Genomic DNA, 20,771 nt, shown 5'->3' with positions numbered 1-20,771 from the left:
AAGGAGCTTTGTATCGCTGACAAATTAGCTAGTAACTGAGATAAATCATAATACCGTAACATTAGAACATTCACACTGTTAAGGACCCCTTTGTTTGCTATAACTCATTGAGAGAGATGGTTTGACCATAAGCAAGCTTTGTCTCAGTACTTACTCTCTTCGCCCTCCCTGATCTGACAAGACTAGATATGTCGTGCAAAAGCTATGTGGCGGAAGCCTATCTTTGATAAGACGCACAAGTCCAATCCAGATGTTTTAACCTGGGATTCCTCCCAGGTTGCTCACCAATGACCAGCAGGCACACTCACTGTGTGAGTATGCTGATGAGGATGATAGCGCATAGTATGTGTCTGTATGTGACTCACCTCTTTGGTCTTGGTCATCCTTCCATCCTTTTGCAGCCCACAGATTTGCTTCTGCAGCCTGAGGTTGTGTTCCTGGAGCTGCCCAATCTTCTCAATGAGCTGGCAGATGTGCTCCAGGTAGCCCAGTCCGGAGCCCAGGGGGTTGGAGCTGGCCTGGTGGACCTGAGGAAATAGAGACCATTTGGTTGGTGAGTTTAGTCATTAGGGCTCTGTAGGGCTACAACAATGAAACTTTACTGCTGAGAAGTAGTGGTCAAAGGTATTTGGTCAAATGATTACAGAGGTTTATATCACCCTGCCATTCCTGATAACCAGATTAAAGAAAGGGCTACTGATTTACTGATCCCTAATCCTCAAAATGTTCCTGTGTGATAAAAATATCTTTACGTCCTCTGTTCTTGGGTCCAGATATAACATCGACCTTAATGGTGCCCCATATATCGGTGGATTTAACAAGGTGACGTTTGATGAATGGTGTAACCTGCCAGGCAGGTTCTCCATCCACTCTGATATTCAACACATTTTCATTTGATTCCATTTTTATCACAGTCCTGTTTTTTTGTGGGATATTTTTTTTGACTTACAAAGCACTGTTACATGTGAACCATGTAGACGGAGTCTGTTTTACCACTCCTAATCATTGTTCAGACTCGTAAATACATTCCCCCGCTGCCGCGTGGGCCACTCGTCTTCACCTAGCTTCCTGTCATCGTTGACCGGGAGGAGACGAGTCAGAAAGTCTGAAAGGGATTACGTGCGACTCATATGAATTCATCTTAGGGTCTCGCCTCATCGTGACGGTATTGCATAATCTATCGACATACCATAGTGGCAGTGCATACGTTTCTAATGGTCTGATGGATGGTAACGGCGGGTGGTTGTTTTATTCCCATGGTAGTTATGAAGATGTTCAAATTTAAACATCAAATTGCCATTGGCTGGAGATGGGTAGGTGAAAGGTCTGCGATGACAATGTGAGATATAGTGCCTTTGGAGGGGTGGAACAGAGGTTATTAAGTCATTGCCTTTGGCGTGGGAACACAAAGTCAGGTGTGTGCCATTTATTTGTTTGTTCGTTCGTTTTATGGTGTGACCTTTAGCCCGAGAGGCGCAGATGCTCACGTTTGCAGAAATATGAAAAGGACATTTTGAGCAAATATTTATACACTCGTCCACCATTCCACAGTGTCCAAACAAAAGCAGGAAGTAAGCTCAGGTCGAAGCCTTTCTCCACCCAGAAGGCTTTTCCGTGCCACTTCTGTGAAACTCCAGTAAGGGCCGTGTCCACTAATGGAAACGCAGGCCAAACAATGGGACAAAAAGTCATAACAGTCAGGAGAACTGACATCACTAATTTCCTCCGGCGGAGAAATTAACCTTCTACCCATGACACACGGTCTTGACTTACTACTCATTTCCCAGACAGTGGTTTTGAAGCATTGCATTTTGTCAATGGCTCATGGAGACGTCCAGTACTGTCCAAGCTCTCCCCTTATCTCCCCAGATATGCAGGTGTCTGGCCAGGGCCTCAGTGATGATATGTCGGGGGGACAGTGAATTGGTGCCTGTTCCTCGAGCCTGTAGCCTGTAGCCTGGCCATCCCAGCTCTGTTTTACAGGGGTTCAATTAAGATAAGGAGGAGATTCCTCCTCACACACAGTAAGTCATGGGCAGAGGATATGAGACAGGCAGTCATTAGCAGTCTTCCTGGCAGAGGCGGTGATGGAAGCAGGTTGGGACTGATCTTATCACCCCTCCATGGCCCTCCTGGTCCCCCGTGGGTCAGGGAAGGGGACTAGAGGGGAAAAGAGAGAGGGAAGATATGCCCCCACTCCCTTCCTCAGAACTTCCTCTGGCCCCTTATGTTGTGAGGGGGTAACAATGTTTCAAACGTGGGAATCGCTGACGTGTGGAGGAAATGCCAGGCTTTGGCCTAGTTAGTGAATTACTTTTCACTTGGCTCTTTCCTTTAAAGTTGTGAGAGTGTGAAATCGAGAGAAATTAGAGGTGCATGTGTTAAAATGGCATTTATGGGCAGGTCCATTTTCCAAAGCAAATACACAAGACCATCCATTGCCTTGACAATGAGAAACATATATGAAAAAAATAACTGTGGATTCTTTTTCTATTTTTCATATCATACAGTATCTAATGATTTTATTAATTTAGCAGACATTTATCCCAAGCGTCAGCATACATGGGAGTCAAACCCACAACCCCGGCGTCGCAAGTGCCATGCCCTACCAAGTGAGCCAGACGCAACATAGAAAATATGAGCATGATATGCCAACATATCAAAGTTGTGGAAAACTGAGACTCTCCTCGGGTCTTGGTTCTGGACATTCCACTGCGTCTACTGCATCAAAAAATACTTTCCTAAACAGGACAGCGTTGGAAAGGAATTAGCCGTCAGATGTGGGATGCACACAGAGATAGATTGAAAGACAGAGATTGGGAGAAAGAGAGAGGGAGAAAAGTATGTGCTGTACACGTTTACTCATTTTCTATCCAGAAAGCCCCATTTATTTTCAGCGCACACAGTCTGGGGAGAGAGTTGAGATAATATTCTTGCCTCTCTGCTTTGTTGTTTATCTCCCAAGCCACTCTCTGGGGAACACTCTGTGTGTCAGTGCTGGCTCTGTCAAACTTTGACAGGAAAAGGGGATCTTGAGGATTTACAGAGAGACAGAATGTATGACGTAAGGTAAAAATGCAGACAAGGTAAACATCTGTCGTTCGGCCCCTGAACAAGGCAGTTAACCCACTGTTCCCTGGTAGGCCGTCATTGTAAATAAGAATTTGTTCTTAACTGACTTGCCTAGCTAAATAAAGTTAAAATAAAAACATTTGATGGGTTCGTGGTGAGATTAACAACCCTAATGATGCTAGCTACCTGTCTCAATTAGCCACCAACAACACCTTAACCAAAACGCTGGTCTACCTCAGTAGCTCTTACTACCTGCCAACAATAACCAGAATAAGTCCTTGGGTGTCTTGCATCAATTCAGCAGCTATACTTCTCATGTACTCTACAGATGTCTTGAGCCAAAGGGCATAAAGGAACGAGCACCACAATACACACAGACCGGCTCATCATAAACAGACAAATCAGTGGAATGCATCTGAAGCCCCTAGGAAGTGTGCTTGGTACTGTACATCATGTGCATGTTTATGGGCTGCAGCTGAGGAATTCGACAGGACCGCCATTTTAATTAACCCGGAGTTGCCGTCTTCCCCGGTCTTCATTATTTTATGACACCATATTCCACAGTGTTCCACACATCCTTCAACGGAGGGGAAAATATGCTTTGAATACCCTGTGGTTCCTCCTTTGGATAGAGGCACGCTGAAGATCAGACGGATAGCTAAACACATCCATATGATAAACCTCTTCTCCTCATGGTGAAATATGTCTGCGCTGCACTCTGCACTCTTACGCTGCCCTGCAGCCCTGTCGCTATAGTAGAAGGCAGTGTTATTGGTTACTAACTGACATTACTGTTTTCATGTTCAGCATGCGTGGGGAATGATGTTCTTTTCAAAACATTTGATTGACAGGCCATCTTGAGGCCATCATACCACTTAAAACTATAAAACAGGGGCAGAGGGAGAGAGAGAGAGAGTCTTTGATGTTTTTGACTGAGGGTGGGGTGGGGGGGCTTCCAATATCTAAATTCCTGGGGCCACAGAGCCCCATTTGGCAGGCAAAGGAATGGCATTATTAGCTGTGGTGACAAGTGATGATGATGATGATGATGAAGAGGTTTACCGCTGGACTGCCTGTCAGCAATACACCTCTAAAGTAAGCCACGGAAGGGCCCCCAAAAATAACCGCCACCCGCTGGTAGCCGGCTGTTCCCTTAAAGGGGCCCTAGAGGCTATCAAAGGGGCTTTATCTAGGTAAATATGTGAGTAATTTGAGCAATTTGACACCTGTTTGATGCGTCCAGGTAGACCGTCCATCTCTGGGCCCAGGGAGCGGCAAGACCCAGATGAGAGAGAGAGAGAGAGAGGGGAGCTGGCTGGCTGGTTCTCCGGGACAATATCACCACAGTCATCTGCACAGTCACTCAGCACAGATGAACAGGTGCTGTTTGACATGCGGCAGCATGAAATAGGCCCCCGCACTGTAACACATGCCCTCTCCACCTAGGCCCTGTGTTAAGATTCCCCTGCTGTATGCCATAATACAGCCTTGTCTTCACTGGGTCTTTGAACGTGACATTGTTGTGAAAGGTCTTTGAGGGAGAGATGGGGAAGTATGTGTTAAGAGGAGCCGGCTTTGAAGTATGGCCTAGTTTTTCTAGTTTGGCCACCTCAAATTCTTTAACAGATTAGTTTGCTCATAAATATTGGATTGTTGAACATTTTATGTATCGTGTAAAGGATGTGAGATCAACTAACAGCTCGTGTGTCATCCAAGATAGGATCTGAGGAGATACCCATCTGTGTCCTGGGAAATTGTCAAAAGGTCACAGATGTCATGGGCATCACTTTCACCTTGCCTTGCTTGACACAGCACACCAAACTGTCCACGGTAAACTTTTATAGCTCAGGTATCCCTTATTGCCTAAATAAATTGATGACTAGGCTACTTACAGTGAAATAAATGTTACGCAGATTTTTGGGGGAGAAGATCAAAGCATCTCAGACGAAACGCTCATCTTCAGTCAAAACCAAAATCGACCAGACATTCAGATGAGAGAGCATTTGACGCCGTATCAAAGACAGAGCTGAGAGCTGATAGTGATGTGTACAGCAGCACGTCAAACAGGTTATTATCGGTTGGCAAACCTCTACAGCTGTCAGGTGCAGCTCTACAAGACAACACTGTTTTCTCATTTGGAACATGAAAAATAAGATATATATTTTTTCCATACATGAATGAAAGCACAGCTGTCATTCACAAGCTTTCATTAGGGAACGTGCCTCTACTGGTCCTTTTGAACGGGTAAAGTAGCTTTTTGTTGCTCAGCTATCTCACTAAGGACAAGTTGAGGTCATAGCTATCTTTTTATTTGTACCTTTATTTAACCAGGCAAGTCAGTTAAGAACAAATTCTTATTTTCAATGACGGCCTAGGAACAGTGAGTTAACTGCCTTGTTCAGGGGCAGAACGACAGATTTGTCCCCGACCTTGTCAGCTCGGGATTCAATCTTGCAACCTTTCGGTTACTAGTCCAATGCTCTAATCACTAGGCTACCTGCCGCCCCTATAATGGAGGTTCAGTATGAGAATACTGTATTTATTTATTTTTTACCCATAATTAGAGATTTAAGCTGTGCTGTTTGTAAAATCAACAAGCACAGCGTGATGTTATCTTATTGCAATAACGTGATGAGGTGGTCTACACCTCTATTGGTTTGATTCTAATCTAGCACTGACTTGTAAATGCAAAGACAAAGTTTAGTCATTTCTCTCGAAATACACCCAAATTCCCTGAAATACTCTCCTGCCCATAGAGATACTTTCCTAGAGCCGTGTTGTCGTTAGAGGTTCCATGATTAGCTGCTGACATAGAGACTGGGAAGGGTTGGTAATCAGGGATAATTAGGGAGCGTAAAGATCTTTGTTGTCCACCACCCAAAATCCATCAAACTACTGAGGGCATCATGTTTAAATTAGTGAGAAGTCACTAAAGTATCCCTGGTTTGAATCATTTTAAGAGATGTGTGTTTTTCATATGAATGAAAAATTAGGTAATTGATTCTGTTCAAGTAGCCAACACACTTAATGCTGCAGATGAAAGTACACAGATGGCATAGCTACAACACATTTCCCCATCAATAAACCTTCATATTTTATACATAAAACAGAATATAAAACATTGGGAGTAGATACCAAGTGTGGGGGGCGGGGATATCTTTACCTCACTCAGTCTACAGCATTCCTCCATATACTCCTCTAGGCTGTCGCTCGTCGTGCTTTTCCTCAGAGGCCGCTGCTCAAAGTTAACTCCTGTCATATCATCACAGGCCCCTGTAGAGCACTGGCTCTTGGACCTTGTCTTCTCTGAGTTGATCCCGTCAGTCACAGCCCTGTTCTCACCCAGTTCCTCTGAAACCCTGTCACTGTCCTCAGCAGTGTCCTTCAAGGCCCTGTGTTGGGCCCTCTTCATATGTATGTCCTTCTCAGTTATATGAAGGTCTACCCTCTCAACCTCTGTGTTGAGTTCAGCCCCCAACTCCACAGTATTACACTCCAGCACAGCATTGTCTACAGTCGTACATGGTGTGTCTCTTATATCCTCTGTTTGTTTGGTGTCAGAGCACTGTTCAATGGTGAGGAGTGGACCTGGGGTAGGGACAGGAGTATTGAGGTTACAGGAGTCATAGGACGGTTCCCGGCTGTGGACCACAAAGCTCTGCTCTGAGCCGGTGGGTGTGGAGGGAGAGTTGGTTCCACTGGGCAGTTCCACTCCAGAGTCCTCCGACTCAAACTTGTACAGCATGGGAAGCTGAGAGTCTGAGAAAATGTCAGAGAGGTAGCCTGAGTTTGACTCCATCAGGGGCTTTCCAGGCATGTTATCCAGATCAGCATTCCCCTTCAAGCCTTTGACAGGCTCTGCGATGTCCTGCTCAGATACTGACATGGAGATAGTGGATGAAGAATCATCAGCGTTGTTGAGGAGCTTCTCATGGAAGTTGTTGAAGAGCTTCATTTTGGTCAAGACGACCTCATTATCCAGCACATTGTCCCCCTTCCCTGTGAATAATGAAAAGCACAATTAGTAAAGCAGTTTTTTTTTTGCGCATTACCGGAGTTGCCTTTTTCGAGTGTTCCCACAAGTGACTTGAATTTCACTCGCAATTATCCCCAATGAAATAAAAATGTATGTGAGTGTACGCCAGTTTTCAAGTGTTGCATTGCAGTCTACTCTAAGGGCTACAACAATACCACATGCCAGAAAGCTTCAGGTGCACTAAAGGGATGGTGAAGCTAAAAGTGAACTCTTTCAGATTACAAAATGTACTTTTCTTGACCAGAGACATAGAATACCTGAGAGCATCACTAACATCTAATTACAACATCTCTTTCTTAAGGACAGTGGAGGTCAAGAGTAAATGGAAGACTGGAGCCGCTCAGGTATTTGAAATAGTCTCTCTTCTTGTGTAAGCAGGAGGATGGTGTTTTTGTTCCAAAGGACTCACAGTTGCATGTCCAATTCCTTTGACCATGAATGACAGATGTACTCTCAAAATATACATATAAGAGGTATTTGAGGATCTTCCACTGAAACCTGAAGACTGGTTTTATACAAACCGGCATTCTTTAAATGAATATGGGTTAAATGGAATAGTAACTGAAATCTAGACACTGACTGTAGGTCTATAACCTCTCACACGTAGCATAATATAATATCAACTGCTGCAGAATTATGCACTTCTCTCAGTAAAATTATACAATAAATGTTCATTTTGTTTCAGGAGCAGGAGTGGAGAAATATGATTTCTTTCTTTCAGTATCTCCTAAGAAAATGTGAATGCGCACATGTAAATGTGTTATCTTTGACACTGTTATGCAAGCAGACAGTATTTCAACCACATAAAATATGCACCCAAGATGAGTTGAAGTCCTATCAGAAAGGAATTTCATAGTTTTCTCAGCTTTTCATTTCCTTAAAACCGGTCAAACGTAATACATTTGGACATTTTACACAGGACCAATCTGTTTTGGAATTATTGCGTTTTTCTCCCCGGTGCCTAAACGAAACAGTCAACTTTACAGGTGTTGACAAGATTTCTAATGCATTCATTCTATCGATGTAAGAGATTATTCTGGTGAGCACTACTTTATTTAGCCTTCTGGGTCAACAAGTTGTGACAGAATAAAAAATGAATTTAACTAACTGTAGCTGACAATCAAACTGCCTGCCTAATGTCAGAAATTATAAATCAGAAAGTTGTCTAGATATGGGGTGAAAGTAGCCAGTAGGCTATACGGTCCAGTAAGGGAGTATCAGCAAAATAAATGATGGAATTATAGGGGATGGATCTGCGCAGGTAGCCTACTTTTTAAAGTGATTTCTTTGACAATCAGATGAAAACATCATCACACAACACCCATGTTATGTGAAACTGAGCCTGCGAAAAACAACAGTAAACGAGATAAGATGTTTACATGCCTCAGTATCCCTTCTAAGATCAGTATATCCCAGGCATCTTAGCCGGGTTTCTCATAACCGGGATACAAGCTTTTTCGAGTTATTGTAAACGGGATATGATGTTTACATGTGTCAACTCAAAAACAAAATACTTGAGTATCCCGAATAATAACAGGATATTGGTGTGCATGTAAACGTGGTCAGTGAACAATACATAGTATCAGCAATCCAGGGCAATCCATACATCATTGGTCTAGGTTTGGTTGTCGTCGGATCCATTCAGATTCGGGTCTGATTGTTCTCGGCTCGGTTTGGTTCCGGGGTCCCACCTTTTTTGAAACTATCGAGTCCGTTCGGGTCCTGGTGTGATTGTCCTCAGGTCCCTTCGGGTTGGACCCAAGAAGACCTCCACCATCTCCTTTGAGCATCTCATATGTTTTAATTAAATCTGAGTATTACTTTATTCTATTTATTTAGTCCTGTGCTGCAAATCTAACCCAAGCATCTTTCTGGTATAACGTAATAGCAGATCGTTAGATAAAACTTCAACAATAGAGGCTATTATAGAGGCTATTTAAATTGAAGATGTGAGATTAAAAAGGGCTTTGAAGATGTAATCCAGTGCTTTCATTCACTTTAGTGAGGGGAGTTTTTGTAGGAAACATTTGTGAGAGCTAAAAGAAAAGTAAAACTGAATTCATTTGAATATAAATACTAGTTGAATCCCATTACCACCTTACCTCATTACCAAACAAAACAAAACTTCCTAACATGATGCCTACTTAAATTATGCCGACTTAAGGAGTTGTGGTAGGCCATTTGAAATATTTTACTGCAGTGGGCTGCAGGAATATATAAACACTTCCAGGGGAATTCCATAGCTGATTGTTAGGAAATTAGGCAGGCAGAGTTTGTGATTGGATTGGAGGGGACATGGATAGAATGATGGATGATCAAATTCACAGGAGCTCAGGCTGAGTGATGATCCTAAAACCTAATTGGCAGGAAGTTGGTCACTGAGATGAGCACACAAAACTGATTGGAATAGGTGTAACCACCATGTTTTGTTATAACATTCTACTGCCAAACTATTTGGAGATGGTGACGTGTCAGATTTAAAAGCAGCCAGTCAATTACATTGTAATAAATCATATTACAGTGATCCTCTTCCCTCATTTTTGAAGTTGAATGAATTTTCTTAGTATGGAATTGCATTTGAATATTAGTGGGGGTTGTGAGGTGGAGATACTTCCACCCTGTTTGCTCACCTGCTTTTTCTCACAAAACAAAACCCATTGTTTTATTATTTCACTGTGAATAACATCCACAACAATGGAGGCACACCCATGTTATCCCTGAGAAAACAATCAGTTGTGATAATACTGTTTTGGGGTTAGATAGCAGCTCCTATCAGCCTTGGTTCTGGCTCAGGTCTCTTCCCATTTAAAACAATGGCCTTGTTTTCCTAGTTAGTTTACATTTACCGATTCTGGCCAAAGCTTGTGAATCAAGATGGCGGAGCAGTTACGTGCGTTTTTCCAGACCACAACGTTGGCCTCTTGGAAATATTATAAGATTCAGAAATTCCACTGGTGGACAAATAACTTTAACATTAGTATCAGAAAGCAATACTTGCTAGCATATACAGTCAAATGTAGCCTACATGTGTTTTTCTCTTTCAAATTCTGAGTTCAATGTGTTCAACTGAAGTACATTCAGTCAAAATTCCACTGTTTATTTAAGTAGATATCATGAATGAGTTTTAATAGACAAAATTGCATGTGGTGTACATGTGTCATTTGGTATGTCTCACTTAATTGGAATGAGATGTGTACTTTCTACATGACATTCCCGTAGTGCTAATGTTACATGTGGAAAGAATTTCACTGGCTTAACTCAAGACAGTATTCTCAAAACAAATTATTGCAGTAGAGGCAAGGGAATGTATTTCCTGTTTTCTTCAAACGCCAGGAAAATGTAGCACAACTGTTTCCACTGTGGTCAGAGCAAAAGTACAACTACAGTGCCTTCAGAAAAAAAAATCTGTGGAAAGACTTGAAGATTGCTGTTCACCACCACTCCCCATCTAACTTAACAGAGCTTGAGAAAATGCCCAAATCCAGATGCGCAAAGCTTATTCAGACATTCCTAAGATAACCCAAAGCTGTAATTGCCCCCGTAGGTGCTTCTACAAAGTGTTGATTCAGAGGTGTGAATACTTATGTAAATTAGATTTCTGTATTCCATTTTCAATACATTTTCAAAAACATATTTTCACTTTGTCTTTATGGGTATTGTGTGTGGATGGGTGAGAGAAAAAAAATGATTTAATCCGTTTTGAATTCAGGCTGTAACGAAACAAAATGTGGAATAAGTCAAGGGGTATGAATACTTTCTGAAGGCACTGTACTTCAACACTGTTTATGCCCTATTGTGTCAACGATTACCTAGCAACATCAGATGAAAGACTTGTCCAAGTGTGAGTTATGTCTGAGGTAAGTCATTCTTTAGCATGTCTCCGGAGTCTGGAGCATACAGCCTTTGATCAAATCAAATCAAATTGTATTGGTCACGTACACGTGTTTAGCAGACGTTACTGCGGGTGTAGCGACATGCTTGTTCATGCTTGATCTAGCCTGAGTCCTGAACAAAAGCGTATGCAGGATCATATGGTGCTTCCCTTAATAGAGGTTTCACCAGTACAAACAACAGCAAGACTGCAAATAAAACCACACATTTAACCAAGCCCTATTGCTCCCAGATGAACACATAGCATGGACACTCCTGAATCCTGAGCAGTCCAATCAGAAGTATGGGAAATGGATGTCTGGGATGGCCCTCAAGGTTATGACTGTACACTAAATAACTAGTAAATCTCATATGTATATCCATTTACAGCAGCTCCCTAAGCCTTGATAAGGCTGTGGTCCCTTGGGGGAGATATGAGATACTGCAGTCCATGTGTAACCCTCTCGCAGTACCGCTCTGACTTTCTCTTCATTGTCTTTATCAGGTCAGTCTATGGTCAGTCATGTGTTATCAATACGAGTGTAATGGGAACTGGTGTATCTCACACGATGGCAACAGACCAGAAGGAGTAGATAGATAAAGAGCAACATTGATGATCTCCTACATAACAGCTACCAGAGCCGGTTCCATGAGCTCAGTCGAGGTCTCAACTTACTATTGAGAGTAAGAATAGTCAAATAGACCGCACAATTTAAAAATGTGGTCATGCATCAGCGTTTTTTCTCTTGCTATGTCAGTCACTGACAGTCACTCAATTAGCCACTGACAGTCACTCAATCAGCTAAACAATTTTTTATTGGTAGTTAGTCTAGCCAGCTAAATAAACGTGTAGTAATCATGGCCTGGTCTAGGGGGCCCCCAATGATTTGTTAGTCATTCTCACTCAGATATCATATTAACATGGCATAAGTCATTACAAAATGGGTAGAATTGCAAGAAATTTGCTGTACAACTGCACGTTTCTTCTCTCTGCCCCATGGCAAAAGGACTAGAATTGCATGAAATGTATTATGAAATTGCAGTTTTCTCCGCCCCCATGGCAAAATCTGCAGAATTACAGGAAATTAACTTTAAAACAAAACGTTTTCTCTCCACCATCGAGGGGGGCCACTAAAAAATGTTGCCGTGAGTTGGTGAGCCCCTAACTCAATTTTGCTTAGGGCCCCCCACAAGACTAGAGTCGGCACTGACAACGAGTGTACTGCACTTCATCCTATAGACAGGCACACTGCACAACATGTAGGCTGTTGTATTTTGGTTGAAAGTTGCTAAATGTTTGCATCTGCTACTGTAAACTAAAGCCCCCAACTGTCCCACCAAAAATAACTCATCTGAGTTTTCTTTAACTTCTTAGGGCTAGGCCCCTTTTTTCTCAATTTCCGACGAGTTTTCTTTAACATGCAAGCAAATTGTAAACTGCATTACCATAATGTTTATGCTAGCAGCCAAAGCTTTACTCTCACACGGTGTGATTCACCTTGTACTTCGAAGTTCACTGACATCCTAGGAATTGATATGCACTAGTATTTAAAGCAGTGCTGGGCTTCTAATTGAGCACAGGGATTTGCTGATGAGGGGGCATTTTCTTCTGTTGTCCTGAGAAGAAAGCAATCTGCATCCAAATCCCTTTGGATTTTCAATTAATGACCTAGAGACCTGGCTCCCTGTTCAGAGAGATCAAACAGCACCTCACCCAGCTCCAGGCAGCTTGGAATGTGACTAATGCAATACAATGTAATGTGCCCAGGAGTATGAATAAAGTGGAGGTATGTGTTTTGTAAAATACAAACAAGAGAAATAGGTCAATGCCTGTGTTTGCAGAATATGTAGAGACCCTATTTCCCAATCAGTTTTCTTCCATAACCTCGACCACAAACTCTTTCTTCAGTACCTTATCTTTCAGCAGAAGTACTGGAATGACTTAGTTGGAGAAGTTGACCTGGTTTTGGTCAACTGGTTTTGGCTATAGGTTCTCACTCAATAGCAAACCAAAGAACTAAAGGTTTGCTGTGTTTCAGGTTGTCTACACAGAGCAAGCTTAGAGGAAATCATTTCTGAAGTCCCTTTATCCAAGCCATCTTTTTTAACAGCACCAATTGACATTTTGATGTGCAAAGTGCTCTGTGAACGCCTTAGGGTCTCATGCCTTATAAAGCCAGGAAGCCCCGTCTGTGTCAGGTTTCAGAAGCCACATTTGCATCGGGAGTAACGTGTTATGTTTTCTGGCCTATCCAGACAAATAATCTATTCCCTCTGAGTGAGTGAGCCCAGCCTGGGAGAGCCCAACCCGTCACATGGGGCGGCAGGGTAGCCTAGTGGTTAGAGCGTTGGACTAGTAGGTTGCAAGTTCAAACCCCCGAGCTGACATGGTACAAATCTGTCGTTCTGCCCCTGAACAGGCAGTTAACCCACTGTTCCTAGGCCGTCATTGAAAATAAGAATTTGTTCTTAACTGACTCGCCTGGTTAAATAAAGGTAAAATTAAAAAAAGTTTAAAAAACATAAACGGTGACAGTCTAGCGATTCCGCTCGTTATGGTTTCATCTGGCTGTGGGGTTGTTCCACCTCAAAAAAAGCACAATATAGAGGATTTCGACACCCACCATCTCAAGTTGTTCTGAAATCATTTCTGTTGTTAGAAACAAATAAGATAATTCCTGCAACATTATTTTGTTTAAATATAATTTGATCTCTGATAAACTAAGATAATTGATTGCACCCAAATTGGCAATTTTAATTTATAGGATTCATTTAATGTTCAATAAATATAGTACCTAACATCCGATTTGGACCAAAGTCGGAGTATTGTTTCTTCGCCATTTGTTATGTATTCTCAGTGAATTCAGTGATGTTTTTCCCACCTGTTCACAGAAATTAGTAATTGAAGTTGTTAGGTCTATGTCTCATCCGACATCCTGATATGACCAGGTTCTGTCCACTAGATGGTGCTGTTCCTGCTATTAGGTGATTTTTTTTTTAAAGACCCCCAATATTAAAGTTCACCCAAATTACAAAATAACAATTTATAACTAACTATTACCAGAATGGTGAGTTCCAGACCTTTCTAAAACTATGTTATTGTTTATGGCCATCTTATGAAAAATAATTATGTTTGTATTTAGGAGGAAATAGAAGAGGTTTTAAGAGAAAACATATTTTTCTGGGACTGAAGAAACTAGGAACCTATTTTCAAAACCAAGAATGTGGAAATTAATAAAAGGTGGAGATTGTTAAAAACATTATTTTGTGGATTAAAGTTAATCAAGAAACTGGTTCAAGAAATTAGAAAAACAAAAATCTTGCTTTGTGATAAAAAAAACATTTGACTCTTTTCTTCTCTGTTTATGCTACCTTATCCTTACTCATAAATGCAGTAATTGCCAGCTCCTCTGAATTAGCAGCAGACAGAAATGGGACCAGATTGACATGAATCACACACTGAAGTCACCTTGCTTATTCAACCATGTAATCCAACTACTACCATTGTGATACAATCTGCTTGGCTTGATCCCTCAAATGATCTGGTATTGCACCCAAGCAAGTGTCAACATCATCCAGGTGTCATCAACGGAAAGACAAAACAGATCTGAAATCCCACACTGTAGTTGAACAGACAGCTGAGTCAGCCTGTTTTCAGTAAGGCTGAGTAACCCCACAACATATAATTAGGCTACACACTGTCCGCCCCCCTAGACTCGTCTTTAGCATCCTTTCTGTCATAAAAGACGGAGTCAGGTGTTTCCCTTAACATTAATTTCACATTCCAGACACACAGTTGATTATTGTCAATCAGCTTAGCCAACAAAAATAAGCCCCGGATAATCAACTTCACAGTGATCTCTCTAAAGGGGAGTTCAGATAAATGGATCGCCCTCCCAAATGCCTGGAGCCTCCACTCTACTGTGAGAACAACGGTTTAAGCTCCTGGATGGCTGTCACTCCCTCACAGGGAAAACACAGCCAGCCAGTTGGCAGAAGCTGGTCGGATTGGGGAGGGGCAAAAATATGTGCTGTAAGGAGGGGTAATATCCACCATTCTTCAGTGTGTGTGTATGTGTGTGTGTGTGTGTGTGTCCTTCATTAGATTTCACGGACCCTCCCTGAGGTGTGTTGACCTGTGTGTGTGCAGACTCAACATTCCACTACTGCTCTCGCAGTAGGGTGGAAGCTGAGATCCCAACAATCAGATGATTTACAACTAGAGAATGACAGATGTTGTTAGGTTGAGCATGTACAGTATATTTCTACTGAAATGCTCCCATTAATTAAACTAGGCCAAGAAGAGTTTCAAATAAACTTTTTTTCCTACTCACTGAAAAGGGTGTTTTCCTGCTTAGTGTTTTTGGAAGTAGGTTTTATCTCCCCATGCAGGTGTGCTCCTCCGAATGCTAAAAGGCGGGCTCCAGTAGCTCAGGCTCTGGGCAATGGCATGTGAAATCCCCGGGCAAAGCTATTAATTCAGTTGGCCCCTTGGATCCTAAGTGGAAAGGTCATAAACAGGTTGTGACAGGCGTGCTATTTTTACGGCCGGGGGGCTTTGGAGAATGTCCGTTCTCTGTTAGCACTTTGAGTGGTTAGTTGGACTGACCATAAGTCTGCTGGTAGAACTTCATGCCCACTACTAGTCACTGTCATGAAATGTTTTTGAATACATGTTTCAACCTCAAGTTGTTATGGATGTAATGATAACTGGAGGTGGATACGCAAGAGACACATTTATAATTCAAGGAAAACACCATTGTGATCCAATTGACCCGAAAGAAAACAAAAAAACATATTTTCCGACATCATTTCAACTGCAGTTCAGGTGACAGAAACAAGATGCCCTGATCAGGTGTGAAATACCACGACACACCTTCCCTCTCAGCCCTTCCCCATCTCTCACCTCATCCCCCAAGGAAACCCACCAGGGCACCTCTCAGCTCCATGTCTCTATCTTTTTTCGCAATTCCACCTCTTCCTTGGACGTAATGTCGACCCTAAGTAGGATTCCCAGACTGCGAGCTAGATGCTAGCAGAGACCCCGCTCCCCACTCCTCCACTATCAGATGCCATTAGGATAAGGCAAGACTGAGCTAACTCAAGTCAAGTCTCCTTGGGGCTAGTTTCCTCCAACAGCTCAGGTCTGGAGTTTGAATCCTCCCACAATCCCCCTCACCAACCAACTCTGATGTTTCTAAATAACACATATTACTTCAACATTGAACACAAATCAACATTAATATGTTTAAATAGGCCATTCCCAATCTTGTTGTAGGTTTGATGACGGAATCCTACATCGACACTGCTATTGGCTTTTGATTATTGTGATGATCATGAATTATTGTGGCAGGATCACACTGGAAAAAACTAGGGCATCAAGACACAGTTGAACTTCACACATAGTTGAAGTAAATCTGATGTTTAACATGTAAAGTACTCCCCTTACTCCCTCCAGGTGCTCAAATTCCTCAGGATCTGAATCATACCTGTCAGCCTGTCCTCACAGGATGATTCCATTCCATATATCAGTGAATTCCACTGTGTGCCGTTCTGCCTGGTTGTTTATGAGTCAGGGTGATGAATACGGGGAGGCAAGTGGGGACTCTTTTAATTTGTTTATCGCTATAAAGTGAACATTTTAAAACACTGCTGATGTAATTCCTTACTATGTGCTCAGGGAAACGCTATGCACAGAGGGTGTGTTCGTAAATGCATCAGTTATTCTGCGCTCTGGCACACTCAGACGAGAGTGCTCTGAAATCGGAGTAGATGGCCAGAGTGAATGTACAAAGTAAGAGCCCAAGGATGTTTCTGAATGTTTGCTCTTTCACACCCTGATCTGTTTCAGCTGTCTTGTGCTTGTCTCCTTCCCCCACCAGGTGTCTCATTTTTCCCCATTATCCCCTGTGTATTTATATCTGCGTTTTCTGTTTGTCTGTTGCCAATTCGTCTTGTTTTGTCAGGTCTTACCAGCATGTTTCCCATTTCGCCAGTTCTCTAGTTCTTGTTTTTTAGGCTTCCCGGTTCCGACTTTTCCTCCTGTCCTGACCCTGTGCCTGTCTGCCGTTCTGTCCCTGATTGACTCCGCCTTGGATTACGAACCTCTGCCTGCCCTCGACCTGCCCTTTGCCTGCCCCTTTGTTATAATAAATATTCTGAGAACCAAACTATCCATCTCCTGTGTCTGCATCTGGGTCATATCCTGAGTTGTGATAAACTCCTTTTCCCCCCCAAAATAATTAGTGTCATTGTATTTCACCTCCTCTTGCAATCCTCGTTCTGTGAACTTAACAGGGATCGAAGACAACAATAGGGCCACACAAGAATACACCAATAAATGCCTTGCCTTGATGTACTGTACACAATGTGAGCGTTATCTTTACAATGGTTATTTTTATCCAACCCAAGGATCATGGCAAACAACATGATTCCTGCCAAGGGGAGTCTAAGCTCTTTCACAACTACAACAATGCTGGAAATTCTTGGTCTCAGGACAAAACAAATTGAGGATCTGAGTGGGGACAATCCTTCCCAACATGTGTTGGTCATACTGTACATAAGCTGAGATCGTTATCTGATAGAGGCGGATTCTTGGAACGTCGACAAACCTGTAAGCTACAGAATAGTCCCATTATAAAGGAGTGGAAGGAGAACGAGAAGTTACACTGTATCACAAGAGCCCCATATATTCTGTGACTATTAACAGGTCCTAAACACAAGATAATTTCTATGTTTTTGAGTCAGGATATTTCAGACTTTTTCTCCCCTTAAACATGCAATATGTAGCTATTATGCTTTATCAGATGTGATTTGTCAAAGCACTTGGTTTTGCATGGTCATATAATATAAAGCTTTTTGTCTGTTGATTACCATATTTAATGTAATATGATATTCTTCAATTACCACAGACATGAGGATGTGGATTGATATGAACGTGTTTCACAGCTTTTTTCAAAACGGCTCCACAGCACCGACTATTAATGTCCCTTCCTCTTAGAGTTTGGTTATTTCATGACACTGCCGTGTTTTGAAGAGTCAACCTAATTTTTGGTGGCACGTCTGTACAATATGCTTTGCTTTAGCTTGGATCGTATATAACAAACAGATGGTACATAAATGAGAATAATAAAAAATAAAAAAATGTCTCACTCCCCAATGGTATAGTAATTAAATATATTGCCATTGGAAAGCAAAAGTAATTGTTCTGTCTGGGCTCCAAATTAAAACCATGCTAAGCTATATAAGAGCATATTGTTGCTTATTCTAATCAAGAGACCATTACACTGTATCAAGTCCAGTTCTCCTCAATACATTCTATTGGGACATACAGCAGGAAAATAATCCTTCATCAACAGGAAATGCAAATTATTATGTGGATTATAAATAATGGACATTTCTCTATGGGTTGATACATTTTTTATGAGGGCAAATCAATTGGAAATTTCAAAGTGGAAATTACACATTTAGAAGACTTTAAAAAATCAAATACACTAGAAGTTTGCATTTCCTGCATTTCAGGAAAATTCTCAGAGTGATCAAATTAAGTGATCAAATTAAGATCCTACATCTGTATTTTATTTAACCTTTATTTAACTAGGCAAGTCAGTTAAGAACAAATTCTTATTTACAACTACGGCCTACCCCGGCCAAACCCGGACAACGCTGGGCCAATTGAGCGCCACCCTATGGGACTCCCAATCACGGACGGATGTGATACAGCCTGGAATCGAACCAGGGACTGCAGTGACCCCTCTGGGGACTGCAGTGACCCCTCTGAGATGCAGTTCCTTAGACCGAGAGGCAACAATACTACTTTACTTTCATCTGTACACTGAGAAAAAGTCCATGTGGATATGAGTCAATATATGTTTGTTTTTGTCTATGTTAGTGGTTCGCAACTCTAGTCCTCGATTACCCCCAACAGTAAACATTTTTATTGTAGCCCGGACAAGCATACCTGATTCAACTGGTCAACTAATCATAAGGCCCTCAATTAGTTTAATCAGGTGTTTTTTGTCTGGGGCTACAACAAAATATGTGTGCTGTTGGGGGTACTCGAGGAGTTGGGAACCGCTGGTCTATGTGATGAGACTATCAGTCTCCTAAAATCCTGACACCATAACAACCCAATGCTAAAGACACCCTCTACTTTCAGACTGAAATTACACTTGTCTCAAACCACAAACACACATCCATCAGACACTCAAATTACAACTTGTGCTGGCAAATCTAGCTGGTAGGGTGAGACAACATGATGGCACAAGGGACAGAGACAGGTTCAACATGAAGCATACTGTACCTTTCCTCCAGGGGTTCAGGATGGCAAAGGACTTCTGCCAGCTGAATACCATGCTGGCTTTAGTCCTCCCCTGACTCATAGATGTAATTCCACAGGTTCAGCGACTACAGAAAAAGTGTGTAAAATACCCCCTCGTCCTCAGCATGAAAAACAGCAGTCAAGAACTCCTCATCCCGTCTTGTTATTTGTCTTATTTTCTGCTTATTCCAGCTCCACTGAGGCTCTCAAAGTAAACTTCAGTGTTCAGTTCTGTGGGAGGCATCTGTTGTCACAGAGCTGAGTCTGTCCCCTGTTTGCGTCATGGTGCCTGCCTCCTGCTTACCTGTCTGCCGGTCTGTCTGGTAGCGTGCCTGCCTGTGGCTTGTTGCGTCTGTATGTGTGTCAGTGAGCTTCACTCCTCCATCTGAGGAGAGAGAGGGGGCCGGCCTCAACCGACAACATACACCACTACCACAGGCACAGATCCGCTGGGAGGAGTGGCAGCCAGCCAGAGGGAGGAGGAAGGGAAGAGAGGGAGGAAGGAAGAGAGGAGAGGGAGGAAGGGAAAAGACTAGGGAGAAGCATGGGACTCAAATTCAACCTGAGGGTGAATGTCTGAGAATACTAACAGATGGATAGAAGGAGAGAGAAAAGGGTAGAGTGGGTCAATTGCCAGATAAGGTATTATTCACTGAGATATAGTCTTTGAGGATTTTCTTGAGGACTTTTTTATCCCCCTTGTCACAGAGAAAGTGAGGGGGGGTGGAATCTGCATCATGTGTCAATTACTCTATTGGGAAAACAGATATGTTTCACTTTTGCATCTCAGAAGAGAGACAGGGTGGAGAATGTGCTTTGCTGTCTTTCATTATAAACGCTCACATGGGCCAGGAAATACCAAAGGAAAATGGACTGGATGATCCAGTCTGCCTCACAGTAGAGTTCCTAATCTACTTTTACACCAAAATAAAATCCCCAAGTAGATTCTTGACTAGATATCTGACATTTCATCCCATTCTTAAAGCCAGACTGTATTGGCATCTGCTAACATATAACATCTCAACAAAACAATGGATCTGGAAATGTTTCACTACACTTCAAGCCTGCTACTGTACTACTGTTAATCAATGATAGCCAAAGTGAGACGTTTGAAAACATTTCAGAAACAAAAGTATGTGGACACTCCTTCAAATTAGTGGATTTGGCAATGTCAGCCACACCTGTTGCTGACATGTGTCTATGTGACCAATGCAATTTGATTTGACTTGATTGGACAGGTGTATAAAATCGAGCACACCGCCATGCAATCTCCATAGACAAACATTGGCAGTAGAATGGCTCGTACTGAAGAGCTCAGTGACTTTCAACGGGGCACTGTCATATACCACCTTTCCAACAAGTCTGTTTGTTAAATCTCTGCCTTGCTAGAGCTGCCCCAGTCAACTGTAAGTGCTGTTATTGTGAAGTGGAAACGTCTAAGAGCAACAGCGGCTCATCTGTAAAGTGGTAGGT

The 20,771-nt window shown here is 42.3% G+C and overlaps 1 protein-coding gene across 2 annotated transcripts in view; it reads right to left on the bottom strand.

Moving 5' to 3' along the window:
- The window catches only part of LOC110502405, a 33,076-nt gene extending 13,371 nt beyond the window's left edge, over positions 1-19,705 (bottom strand). For both annotated transcript variants that reach the window (XM_021580396.2, XM_021580397.2), the window contains exons 1-3: positions 19,281-19,705; positions 6,236-7,071; positions 366-527 (exon numbers count right to left, since the gene is read on the bottom strand). In XM_021580396.2, coding sequence (XP_021436071.2) covers positions 366-527; positions 6,236-7,071; positions 19,281-19,359 — 1,077 coding nt within the window. In that variant the 5' untranslated portion in view covers positions 19,360-19,705. The remainder of the gene's footprint in view (positions 1-365; positions 528-6,235; positions 7,072-19,280) is intronic.
- Between the last annotated feature and the right edge of the window lie 1,066 nt (positions 19,706-20,771).

Source organism: Oncorhynchus mykiss, chromosome 23 (genome assembly GCF_013265735.2).
Source record: "Oncorhynchus mykiss isolate Arlee chromosome 23, USDA_OmykA_1.1, whole genome shotgun sequence".
NCBI classification, from domain to species: Eukaryota; Metazoa; Chordata; class Actinopteri; order Salmoniformes; family Salmonidae; genus Oncorhynchus; species Oncorhynchus mykiss.
The sequence above is the reverse complement of the archived record's forward strand: the minus strand, read 5'-3'. Positions and strand labels throughout refer to the sequence as shown.